This window comes from Myotis davidii, unplaced genomic scaffold, assembly GCF_000327345.1.
Source record: "Myotis davidii unplaced genomic scaffold, ASM32734v1 scaffold84, whole genome shotgun sequence".
NCBI classification, from domain to species: Eukaryota; Metazoa; Chordata; class Mammalia; order Chiroptera; family Vespertilionidae; genus Myotis; species Myotis davidii.
Window position 1 is genome coordinate 1,112,007 of NW_006295735.1, and position 14,058 is coordinate 1,126,064.

General features: G+C 42.9%; 1 protein-coding gene across 1 annotated transcript in view; it reads right to left on the reverse strand.

The window, feature by feature from the left end:
• Window positions 1-14,058, reverse strand: part of MTUS2 (microtubule associated tumor suppressor candidate 2) — a 529,958-nt gene that overhangs the window by 317,051 nt on the left and 198,849 nt on the right. Inside the window, 1 exon segment of the mRNA XM_006770370.2 lies at window positions 13,178-13,418. Within this exon segment, the coding sequence (XP_006770433.2) occupies window positions 13,178-13,418 (241 nt within the window).

Here is a 14,058-nt window from a genome sequence, read left to right on the forward strand (position 1 = left end):
CAACCTCCAGCAGACCCTGCCCCCACTCAGCCCAATGCCCATGGCCCCTCCCCCCAGCTGGCCCGGCCCTGATTGGGCCTGATCGGGGCAGGCCAGTTGGCCAACCTTCCCCTGTCTCCTCCTGATCCACCCAATTGGGACTTGGCCAGCCAGACCCCACCTGTGGCACAAATTTTGCACTGGGCCTCTAGTCTATAATAATATAAGCGTAATATGCTAATTAGACCAGATGTCTTTCCAGGACGAAGCCATGGCTGCAGCTGCAGGATCAAGGCAGCCACCGTGGCTGCGAGTGAGGGATCCAGGCAGCTGCCGCGGCTGCAAAAGTTTAATCTTGCATGAATTTTGTGCATTGGGCTTCTAGTCAAGACTAAAAGAGAGAGGATTCAAATATGTAAAATCAGAAATCAAATAGGAGAAGTAACAATTAATACCACAGAAATACAAAGGACTGTGAGAAAATATTATAAGTCAACAAATTGGACAATCTGAATGAAATGGATAAATTCCTAGAAACATAAAATTTTCCAAGATTCTTCCAAGGAAGAATTGGAAAATATGAATAGACTGATTACAACTAATGAAATTGAAGCAGTATTTAAAAAAAAAAAAACTTTCAACAAATAAAAGTCCTGGACCAGACGACTTCACAGGTGAATTTTATCAAACATTCAAAGATCTAACACCTATCCTCAAACTATTCCAAAAAATTCAAGAGGAGAGTAGACTCCCAAGTTCATTTAATGAGGCCAACATTATCCTAATTTCAAAACCACATAAAGACACTACAAAGAAAGAAAACTATAGGCCAGCCCTGGTTAGTGTTTCTCAGCCCACACACCAAGGGTCATGAGTTCAATTCCTTGTCAAGGGCATATACCTGGGTTGTGGTTTCAGCTCCCCGGCCTGGGGTGCATATAGGAGGCAACCAATCCATATGACTCTCTCACATCGATGTTTCTCTCTCTCTTTCTCTCTCTCTCTCTCTCTCTCTCTCTCTCTCTCTCTCTCTCTCTTTCTTTCCTCTCCCTCCCTTCCACTCTCTCTAAAAATCAATGAAAAAAAATATCCCCAGGTGTGGATTAAAAAAAGAAGAAAATTATAGCCCATTATATCCCTGATGAACATAGAGCCTAAAATTCTCAAAAAATATTGTAAACTGGATCCAGCAACATATTACATAGGTCATACACCATGATTTATTTCTGGGATGCAAGGTTGTTACAATATCCACAAATCAATAAATGTGATATACCACATAAATAAAATGAAGAATAAAAATCACATGATCATATCAATTGATGCACAAAAAGCATTTTATAAATCCATTACACACTTAACGACAAAAACTATCAGCAAAATAAGAATAGAGGGAACATATCTCAAAGTTATAAAGTCCACATATGACAAACCCACAGCCAGCATCATACTCAAAGATAACCCACTGAATGGGTAAACATATTTGCAAATGATACATCCGATAAGGGGTTAGTATCCAAAATTTATAAAAAGTTTATACAACTCAACAGCAAAACAAACAAACAATGTAATTTTAAAATGGGCAGAGGCCCTGAATAGACACTTCTCCAAAGAGAACATACAGATGGGCAATAGACATATGAAAAGATGCTCCAGGTCACTAATCAACAGAGAGATGCAAATTAAAGCCACAATGAGATACCGCCTCACATCTGTCAGAATGGCTATCATCAATAAATCAACACACAACAAGCACTGGGTGAGGATGTGGAGCAAAGAGAACCTTTGTGCACAGCTGGTGGGAATGCAGACTGGTACAGACACTGTGGTATGGAGTTACCTCAAAAAACTAAAAATGGAACTGCCTTAGGACCCAGCAATTTCACATCTGGAAATATAGCCGAAAAAATCTGAAACACTAATATGCACTCCTATATTCATTATTTACAATCACCAAAATTTGGAAGCAGCCCAAGTGCCATCAGTAGACGAGTAGGTAATAAACAACAACAGTGGTACATTTACACAATGGAATACTCCACATCCATAAAAAAGAAGAAAATATTACCTTTTGAGACAGCATGGATGTACCTGAAGAGCATTATGCTGAGTGAAATAAGCCAGTCAGAGAAAGATAAATACCATATGGTTTCACTTATATGCGGAATCTAATGAACAAAATAAACAAAATAAAAACAGGCTCATAGATACAGAGAACAGACTGACAGTTGTCAGAGTGGATGGGGGAGTGGGGAGCGGTGGGGAATGGTTGAAAAGGGTGAAGGGATTAAGCGAAAAACAAAAACAAAACACACAGCTCAGACACAGACAACAGTATGGTGATTGCAAAACAAAGTAAGGGAGGAAGCAGAGGGTAAAGGGGGATAAATGGCAACGGAAGGAGGCTTGGCTTTGGTGGTGAACACACAATACAATATACAGACGTGCATTATGGAATGTATACTTGAAACATTTAATTTAATAACCACTGCCACCCCAATAAATTCAATAAAGTTGTAAGAGAAAAACAACTCCTATTTATCCTCCAAAACTCACCTCAATTCACCTCATTTATGGAATCTTTCCAGAGCGCCTGTCTGCCTGGGCTGAGTTAAATACCCCTCCTCAGGTGTCTATCATGTACTTCTCTCTTCCTGTTGTAATTACTGATTAATCTCTGTATCCCCAAAAAGACATGGAACACAGAGACTAGCACCTGGCCTATAATGGGCCCTCAGAAAATCTTTGTTGAGTAGCTGAACGAATATTGGATAAAGCAACAAAAAAGTGGATCTAATCATCTCAAAGGCTGGAGATTCTCTGAAACAGTGGTCGGCCGGGTCAGCAAACTACAGCCCACAGCCTAGCCACTTGCTTTTCTAAAAAGAGTTTTACTGCAACGCAGCCAGCCTCATTCACTTGCATACTAGTTATGGCTGCTTCTGCATTACAACCACAAAGCTACGTGGTTGTAACAGAGACTATTTGGCCCACAAAGCTAAAATATTTACTATCTGGCATTTAATCTGCCCACCCTGCTCCAAAATATCTCATAACCTAATCAACTTTCCATAATGATAAAAAAACTACTATTACTTCCACTGCTGCTATTATTGACATTTATTCTATAGATATTGATGAAATAAGTCCCTCTGTCCTCGTATACTATACATTATAGTGGGTTGAAACGTATTAAATATGTACAAGCAAAGTGACATAGCTACAGATGTGGATAAAGACAGTGAAGGAAACAAACAGGATAATCTGTTAGAAAGCATCTGGTTGGGAAGGTGTCACTGTGGAGAAGGTGTCAGGGTAGCCTTTCTCTCTGGGGCAGTGACAATTATGCTAAAACATAAAGAAGGAAACAGAGCCAGTCTTAGAGAGTGCTGGGGAAAGTATGTTCTAGAAGGAATAGTGAGTACAGGGGCCCCTAGGTCAGGAGGAGGTTGGCGTGCCTGAGGAACTGAATGGAAGCCACTGTGGATGGCATGCAGAGAGGAGAAAGGAAGGGACACAAACAGGCTTGAGGGAGGAGGCAGGATACCTGGCCTTGGAGGCCAGGGGAGGTGTTTTGACCGGTTGATTTCATTCTGAATGCCAGGTGCTATTCTAAGAGCTTCCATTGACTCCTCTCAACCATCTACTGTTTTAGTTTCTGTTAATGTTCTCAATTTAGAGAAGTAGAAACTGAGACTCAGAGAGCTGTGAATTTAGTAACTAATGAATCGAGAGTCTGGGATGAGAACTTAGTCTGACTCAGAGCACAAGGACTGCCCAGCAAACTACACAGCCTCCCATCTGCTCCTGAACTCTACCACATAGACCCTCAACTTTAAAATGATCATGATGGCCCAGCTGGTGTGGCGCAGTGGTTGCATCAACCCCATGAACCAAGAGGTCACTGGTTCAATTCCTGGTCAGGGAGCATGCCTGGGTTTTGGGCTTGATCCCCAGCAGGAAGTGTGCAGTGATGTTTCTCTCTTATCGATATTTCTATCTCTATCCCTCTCACATCCTCTCTCTCTAAAAATCAATAAAAACAAATGATAATGACCACGAATCTGTCCCCAATCTGCTCACCTGGCTTGGTTTCCAGTGACTCTCCGTGAACTGGTCCCTCTTTCCTAAAGAAGCCACACACTTCAGTGTCTCCGCCATGTTCTTCCTGCACACTGTGCCACTCTGTCCATCCACGAATTTCCCATGTCACCCTTCCACTTTCCCGCTAACCTTCTTCCCCTGTATTAACACCTTCCAGAAACACTTCACAGTGCTTGTCACGGAGCCAGTGCTGGGCTGTTTACTGAACAAATGCCTGCCTCCCCAGGCCTCATTCTCCCTATCCCTGAGTGCTGCAAGACTGGGAAGAGGTGAAGGCCTTACTGCTATCTGAAGGTATCCCAACAATTTCCTGCTAATATCTCACAGACACCAGCCTTCTCATACTAGTCAGAAAACGCAGAGTTATCACATGCTTCGGCACTGAAAAGGCAAAACCCATAAGGGAAAAATAGTGCTGACACCTTAGAATTCTAACTTTAGAAATACTGAGCATATGCTGGCATTTTGCTGAATTTTCTGGCATTATCATGACCAGTCAGACTTTTTAACAAATACTGTGTTTGTGTTTTAAATTGTTCCAACTGAGTTTACTTGCTCTTTGAGACATATTTCATTAACTTAATTGTCTACATTTTAAAATTTGGTAAGATTCATCCTGTCCTTTTAAAAAAGTACCAAAGAGGAAAGTTCACAAAGTATGTTGAACTCTAAAGTAAAATTTACCTTAATAAGCAGAATTCAAAACAAAACTGGTTGTAATTTGAGAAAAATGGTCCCAACTTCTGTTACCTGATTGAATTTCGCTGGTTACTTATATAATGTAGTATTCTTATCTAGTCTTTAAAATTTTTCTATTCTGACATTTTACTTCTCACAAAAAATATAGTTCTTTCAGATAGCATTGCTGACACAAAACATCACCCTCAGCACCATGGGCACACATCTCCATGAGTACAAGTTACATTCTGACATGCTATACACTGTCTAGGTCAGCACTTTTTACATAATGCTTCAGGCCATGAGAGATGTTTTTCTGAAGAAATAAGATGAATATATATACAGATCTAATAAAAAAGCAATACCTTTTTGTACTTCTCAGAACTGAGGGATCTAACAGCAAACTGTTTACATACACAACCTTAGATCCCCCTAATCCAGATTTTATGTCCACCCAAAGCGGGTAACAATCCTGCTCTATGTTGGGCATGGAAGCAGCTCCTGAGCATCATTCCCGGGCCTGCGGGCAGTACGGCTTCGTTTTAGGCATGATGGCGGAGTCAGAAAACACTGTATATAAGAGCACATGAGGTAAGAGGTAAGGAAGTACTTAGGTTCATTTATTCTTCAGCAGACACAGTCGCGTCAAGATCTGTAAGCCTTAAGAATCTTAGGAAGGAGCATTAATTTATGATGTAGAAACTGGGAAAGTCTGGTTTGTGGGTGGCATGATTTACTGCATACCCAGAGTCCTTTTAGGCCACTCCAAAGCCATGATGCCCCTAATAGTACCCATAAAGCCAGCGCAGGTGGAAGCATCAGGAATATTTCCCAAGGCCTAATCACTGAAATTGCTCTTGTAAAGATAACCAATGACTTCCACGTTGTCAAATTCACAGATCCCATCTCTGCCCTCAAACTACCTAGTTGCTCAGAAGCATTCAAAATGACTGATGTCTCCCTGCTCCTCTGAGGTCCTGCTTCTCTCGGCTTTCTGGACACCAGATCCCCCTGGGTTCCCGCTTCTACCCTGGCTGCTGCTTCTCCTCTTCTTTGCTAAAGCATGAATGCTGGAACATAGGCACCCATCCTGAGGTGCCTTCTGCTCTCTAGCTGCGGCCCCTTGACATTTTTCTTTCTTTTTTAATTGACATAACATTTTTAATAGTTTCATGTGCACAATATAATGATTCGACATTTGTATATATTGCAAAATGATCACTATACTAAGTTTAGTTAATATACCTCACCACATATATTTGCAAAATGTTTTTGTCTTGGGATGAGAACTTTCAAGATCCACTCTCTTTGCTCCTTTAAAATATGCACCTGACCCCCTTGACTTTAGAGTAGCATCTGGTGAACCCCCAATTTCAGTCTCCAGCTCTGATCTCTCATAGAGCTTGGGGCTCATATATCTAATTGCCCCTGTGATGGTTCCACTAGAACTTCCAAAACAGAATTCTCTGTTCTTCTCTGAGGCCTATTCTCTCTCCCACTCCCCTGGCTAGTCAACCTATCTTAAATGGCATCACCATCCATCCAGTTCCTCAAGCCAAATTCTAGAAGTCCTCATTAGCTCTTCTCTTTCTCCATCACCCACCCTCAATATCCAGTCCTACTGGCTCTGCTTCTAAAATGTAGCCCAACAATCCCATCCCTTTCTCCCTCTGCTCTACAAGCTACCAGGATCTCTTATTTGGATCTGGGTACCAGCTCTTAACTGGTCTCCCACTTCCACTCTTACCTCTTCTACTGTATTCTACACAGACTACCTAAGATGATCTTCAATAAGCATAGATCATTCTTTCAATGCTTAGGCCCTAAGCCTTAGGGGCTTCCCGTCACACTTGGATTAAAAGCCAAACTTCTTACTACGGCATCTAAGGCCCTCTGTGATCTGGACATCATCCACCTCCCTACTTTCTCTCCTACTGTTCACGTCTCCTTACTCCAGCCATGTTGGCCCTTTTCCTGGTCTCTGACCATGCCAAGCTCAGGGCCTCTGTGTGCTGTTTCTCCCACATGGAACATATTTCTTGTGCAAATAGCTACACGGGAAGATCTCACCTAATCCTATATAATAAAACCCTAATATGCAAATCGACCAAACGACGAATTGACCGGTCGCTATGATGTGCACTAACCACCAGGGGGCAGACACTCAATGCAGGAGCTGCCTTTGGTGGTCAGTGCACTCCCACAGAGGGAGCGCCTCTCAGCCAGAAGCCGGGCTCATGACTGGTGAGCACAGCAGCAGGGGTCCTCTGAGGCAGCACTAAGGACCCCTTGGGGGATGTCCGCCAAGTGGTCCCAGAATGCAAGGGGGCACAGGCCAGGCTGAGGGACCCCCTCCCCACCTCTGTGCACAAATGTAGTGCACTGGGCCTCTAGTGAAAACGTAAGTGAGAGTCCAAAAAGAAACAATGCGGCCTAATCTCAAAGATTCTCAAGTTATAAAGTAGAAAGTCTGGAACTTCTCCATCCTTCTACTGGGCGAACATAGCACAGGGGTAGAGCCAGAAAGAAAGATCTGTTGCCACTTTGGATCCAGCGGCAGTGAGACTGTGTATGGGTCAGGAGTTGAGAAGATACTGATGACAGTGACTGGGTGGGCATCAGGGGAGACTGGGAGGATTACTGGGAGATATTTGAGAATTGGGGAGAGGGAGGACTCCAAAAGCATTGCAGGATATGAGAGTCTAGGAGTGAAGGGGGAGTGAGATTTTTAGAGTGGTTAGGGACTGGATCATTTGCTTTAAAAGCAGCAGGTATAGACTGGACTCTTTACTATCCTCTTGGTAGCTGAAGTGAGCTTTTGAAAATGACTGTGCTGAACCTAGCCCGTCTGGAACCCAGGGCTGCTAAAGGGAGAGACCCAGTCTCAGCACATCATCTCAGACCAGAACAGGCAGAAAGAGGCCCATAAAACTTTATGATCATATGGAAAAGAAGAGCTATAACAGTAATAATGGTGTAATGGTAGTAAAAGAAGTAAGATAAACACAGAAGAAAATAAGTTTTGTGTTTCCTGGGACCCAGGCTCCCACCTCCTGGACCTAGTATGTACTGGTGAGGAAAGGAGAGGGTGAGGGGAGGCGGGTTTGATTCTCACTCATTTCTCAAAAGGCGAGTTCTCCCTGCATCTCGCTATTTGTGTGAGGTCCGCACAGGCATTCTCCACTGCATAGCCAGGCCTCCGGCCCGAGGTATTGTGTTGAGCACAGGCTCTTGTTTTAACCTGTTTATCTCCAGACAAATAAAGTGAGTGGCTCTAGAGGTGCTTGTATCTGAGAGTCTCTTCACACTCAGTCTTACAGAATGGTTAGTGTAAAGATGTCTGTCAGTCAGCCCGCCTCCCTACTGTTGTGTGGTGAAGACAGGGCCATGGACACGCCTGCCTCCCACCCTGACTCCCCCACTGCTCTAAGCACAGATTCCCCAGGGCGCCCCTGCCCTGTGGGCTCTGCTGACCTGCCCCACCTGTAGCTGCAGGCATCCTCTTTAGGTGTCATTTAAAGAACCCTGTGAAATAGTAAGATAGAGTGTGTGAGGAGAAAGGGGGTTGCTCTGAGGAAAACATGAAGAAAAAGGGAAGGATTTCTGCAGAAAGGAAAGAATGAGTGAAGGGCACTGCTGTGCAAGTCCAGGAAGCTTGGGGACTCTGGCAACGTGGCCCGCAAGGGAGAGGCCACTGCCTGGGATAAGCCAAGAGAGTAGGCCAAGCAAAGGGCTGCAGCACGGCTCTGGTGCCCAGCAGCCAATTGGAGCTGAGTTGTCATCACCCTCCAGAGCTTCCCATTGTCTGGAGTGAGAACTTCTCATCGTCAGTCCCAGTCCCCCTCCTCTCCCCTCCCTCCCCCCACCCCAACAGCACTAAGAAAGGATTTCATGTCTTCAGTGTCCCGTAAGGGTGACAGTCATCATTGTCACAGGCTGTGCTGGGACCCGATAATTCCCCGTGTGAACACACAACTTTCTCTAAGAGAAGATACCCAGAAGCCCGAGGTAAAGGATTGGGGTCCCGAAGGAGTAGGGCTGGGGCGTCCCTCCCTGTCCTGGTGAGGGCTGAACTGCACAGAGGAAGTGGCAGCCGCAGCCCGAATGTGAGAGCACATATGAGCCAAAGGAGCTGCCTGCATGGATGGAACTAGAGAGCATTATGCTAAGCGAAATAAGCCAGTCAGATAAAGATAAATATCACATGATCTCACTCATTTATGGAATATAATGAACAACATAAACTGATGAACAAAAACAGATCCAGAGACAGAGAAGTATGGATCAGACCATCAAACCTCAAAGGGAAGGTAGGGGAGGGTGGGGGTAAGGGGGAGAGATCAACCAAAGGACTTGTATGTATGTATATAAGCCTAACCAATGGACACAGACAACAGGGGGGTGAGGGTATGAGGGGGGGTGTGGAGGAATGGGGGGATAAGGACACATATGTAATACCTTAATCAATAAAGATAAATAAATAAATAAATGAATAAATAAGGAGCTTCCTGCCACCCCTGGGCATTGCAGGCAGAATAATCTAAAGCAGGGGTGGGCAACCCCTGGCACATGTGCCAAACATGACACGCCAGTAACTATTGCTGGCACACGAAACCCTCTCTTATAATCTTCCATTTATAATTTTTGTGAACATTTGAATGACTTAAATTTTAAATTACAAGGAATTAGCAAGACACTTGATGTTATGTTTGGTTACATAAAGGCTTTTGAAAAGAAACTGGAAGTCTTTAAGAGGGATGTGGATGGTGAGAGATTTAGATATTTCCCAAACCTCAAGAGGCACATCAAAGACCTCCCAAAAGATGACAGAACATACTGTCAAAGCCTTCAAAAGCTGTTTTTAAACATCATCGAGTCAACTATTGAGCAGTTCTTCTCAAGATTTGGGAAATTCGGAGAACTGGAAGAGAAATTATTTCCCTCTCTCTTCCACTTTCCAATTGGTTCCTCCTTGGAAAACTAAGAAAAGGCTTGCCAGAAATGGGACACTGGCCAGCAAAGATGGCTTCAAGGATAGCTCTAGGACAGGGGTGGGCAACCCCTGGCACGCGTGCCAAACATGGCACGCCGGTAACCTTTGCTGGCACGTGAAACCCTCTCTTATAATCTTCCCTTTACAATTGTGAATCTTTGTTCTCAGTGATGAATTTTGTTAAGTCTCGTAATAGGAGTAGCCTGATGGATGAAAGTAGTAGCTCGTGCATATCTCTGAAGGTCACGAAATACAAACCTGATGTAAAATCTGTGTCATCAGTGATGGAGCAGCAAAAATCCCACTGATAATATCAAACAGAGTCAAAGTTTTCTGTCGGTCTATCAGTGTACATGTATAGATTAAAAAGAAAATGCATTTTTTATCATTATATACTGTTTTTGTCGCTCGAATTTTATTATTTCTTCAAGGTTCTTCACATACGTCCACCTTAAGAGATATCAAGTAGGCATAACATGTTCTCAAAAAATTAGGGTTGGCATACAGAAGAATTTTGAGTCAGAGATTTTGCTGGTTTTGGCATGCACTCACAAAAACGTTTCCCACCCCTGTTCTAAAGGAATTGCTTCCCTGGAAATTTGACTCTTGCAAGATCAATCTCAACTAAGTTTAATTTTGGTAATTTCAATTTCAACTTTTTCCAAATTCTGTACATAAGATAAAACTATTAACATTTGCTATATCATGCTATTTCAAAAAAGTACATAATCCAATTTTACATCAAATATATAACTCACTGATGAAGGTGAAGGTGAAACGGTGCTGGGTAGCAATGGCCACCCAGTGAGGGGACATCCTGGCTTTAAACACGGTCCACCTACTGTTTACCAACACTTTTGTGTCTCTAGCTGCATCCTGTCCTCCCAACTCTGGTCTCCTAAATTAGCTCCTACCTTCCCCTGTACACCTACTCCTGCCCCCCGCCTGCCTAAATGGCAGCTCCATCCTCCTAGTTGCCCAGGCCCAAAGCCCTGTAGTCTCCATTCATTACTCTTTCTCTCCCAGCTCATGTCCATTCAGTGTGCCGGACCTTCTCACTGTCTCACATCACTGCCAGGTCACTGCATCAGCTGTTTCCCCTGCTTCTGCCTTTGTCCCCTTAGTGTGTGCTCTCAACATGGGACTCAGAAAGATCCTGTTTACACAAAAGTCAGATCACTCTGCACAGTTCCAAACTCTCCACTGGTCTGCTCACTCAGAGTAAGAGTCAGACCCTTGCCATGGCTCTTGAACCTACCATTCTGCCCACTCACTGCTCCCACCTCCCTGGCCTTCTTGCCACCTCAGGGCATTTGCACTGGCTCCTCCCTCTGCCTGGAAGGCTCCCCAGGATGTCCACATGGTTCCCTCCTCCCTCTGCCTGGAAGGCTCCCCCAGGATATCCACATGGTTCCCTCAGCACCTCATCTGGAGCCATCTTCTCAGGGAGGCCTTTTCTGCCCACCTTATTTAAAGCTGTAACCCTCCTGCTTTATGTCTCAAACCTCCTATTCCCATCCATCTCTGCTTCATTTTATTCAGTACTAGTTATTTCTCCCAATACACCATGTAATTTGTTTGCTCACTAAGAAAAGTCTGCCCCACCCCCATTCTACAATTTAAGCTCCTCAGAGGCAAGGATTTTTGTCTGTTGTCTGCTTTATTCCCCCTCCCCACCTACAACAGTGCTGACATGTCAAAGTCCCTCAGCAGTAATTGTTGAATGAGTGACTGAATACATAACTAACCTGTAGCAGCTCTGACAACAATATGTAGGTCCATCACATTATCATGAGAATCATCAAAAAATAATTTCATCTTTTATAGAAGTGCTTGTCAAAAAACTAATTATTAAGACCATCAATAATTACCTCAGTTAACGCCAATTCACAGAGTAATATAATGGCAAAGAGGTGAGGAAAGTCCCCTTCCACTAATAATAAAATAAAAGTAATAATAATAGTAGTAGTAGTAATAAAGCTAATATTTAATACTGGCAAAGGTATGGCAAGAAGAAGCATGTTGAAAAAACATGAGTATGAAAATAATTATTACAAGTTTTCTAAAAAATTAGCCTGTAAAAAGTTTAGATATGCATATCCCATAATTACACTTAAAATAGCTTATCCTAAGAAAACAATATGAAAGAAGGCAAATACGTATGCACTAAGGTTCCAATTGCAACATTATTGAAAATAGTTCAGAGTAAGCAGAATCCAAGAGCCAGTGGTACAATGGTTACCTCATTTCTACTGTTATTCCCCAGTAACCCACTTTCCCACCTGTGTCCCATCCACATTACTCTTCAGGTTGCAATTTCTCAAACACCATGTTCCTTGCTTTGGTGACATGTATCACAACTTATAACTGTGTGTTTCTTTCTGTGCTTGTTTTTATTGTCGCGTTCACCCATTAGACCAGCAGCTGCATGAAGGCAGGAGCTCTGTTTTGTTCACTGCTGCCATCCTCTATGATAGCTGCAGGCACAAAATAAGTACCAGAATTTGTTGAATAAATGAACAAACACTATTAGGAAGCCATGAAATATTTCTGAAACATTTTGGCATAGAAAATGCCTACAATATGATATTTACAGGAAAAAAACAAAACTCACATTTGTGTTATTTTAGCTACTATGCTGAAAATGCGTAGTAGCAGAAAAATGCATAGAAAGAAAACAAATTGAAAGAAAAATCCCATAATATTGAATCTGTCTGGGTGCTAAAATATAAGTAGTATTACTTTCTTCTTTCTATTTTTCTATATTGAAAAAATTTATATATGTATTATTTATATAATAAAGTGATACATTAAACCTACAATAAGAAGAATGAAAGGAAAAACAAAGACGTGCAGAGGATATTGCAGGAGCTGACACTGGCCAGCCATTGCAGGGCAGAGTGACAGGGCTAGGAGAGGTGCAGGCCGTTCTGTGTTCAAGATTTGTGAACAGTTGAAAACAGAGTGACATGGTCGGTGCCAGCCTGTAGGAGGAGCTCTCTGACAAACTGTGGCCCGCAGGTGGCGCCCAGCCCAATGTTCTTGAATATTAAACTATATTGGCACACAGCTGCACCATCCACTCACGTCTTACCTGTGCTGCTTCCATGCTAAGTAGTTACAACACAGACTATCATAGCCCAAAAAGCCTAAAACATTGACTATCTGGCCTTTTACAGATAATGTTTCGGAATCCTGGCCTCCAGGATGTACTATAGGCGGGAGAAACTACAAGAAGTGGTTATAGGGCCATCATTTTAAAGGTGCCATGAAGGTGACAGTTGAAGATAGCTAAGTCTTGATAAATGTCAGATGGAATAACAGAAAAAGGGTGAGGCATTCATATTTTAGACAGCTGCCACATTTTATATGATAACTATTTAAAAGTGCAGCAGGGAAAACAGTCATTGTTGGATGGGTTACCTGAAGGATCAGAATTGTAGAGACTTGCAGCTGTTGCCATGGGTCCTGGCGGGTGGATGGCACTTGCTGAAGACCTCTGACTGGCAATCAGGATCCTGCTCTTTGCAGAAGGTAAACGGGACATCGCGCCCAATCCCAACTGGGGCTTAAGGAGCATGGCGGAGCGGTAGAAGGTGGGAGGAACTTCGTAGTGTGCATAGGGAGGAGAACAAAATTCTTCTTTTCCAGGGAGTTCTGTAACCTATAGCAAATGAACAGAAGCTCAATCAAAGAACTCACATCGCAGGATGAGGACTGCACCTGCTCAGGACACCCAGCTCCAGCAATAACCACCTGGCATCTCTGAGTTGCTCCATCCCTGTTCACTTACCTTCTTGGGGCACAACTGTCTTCATTGTTGAGTTGACAACACACCTGGATGACCTCTCAGGTCTCCTCCAGTTCTAATAGTCTATAAATCTACATCTCACTGGGAGAAAAAAGATCTTATTTGGTAAGATTTTTTAATTTGATTGTTACTAAATCATCAGAATTTGTGCAAGTAGCCAATCTATAAGTCAATAATGTTAATGAAGCATGGAAAGAATTTGCAAGTGTTCATAGAATTATGAGTTTCATTATTCCTAAGGAGAAAAGACACAATTTTTATGGTAACATAGTCTTATCATAAAAAAATGAACTTTATTAATTTATGTTGTCTTTTCTAGGCTACTTATGAAATAAAACATGCACTGTTAATGAGGGAGAAAAGGCTATTTGAAAAAATATAAATTAATAGAAAAAATGTGTTTTCAGGCCTCCATAATCTATTTACGTCTTTGAAAATGAGAGACTGATTTACCTCCTCTGATTGTCCTCCCTCCTAAGGGCGGGCTGACAGG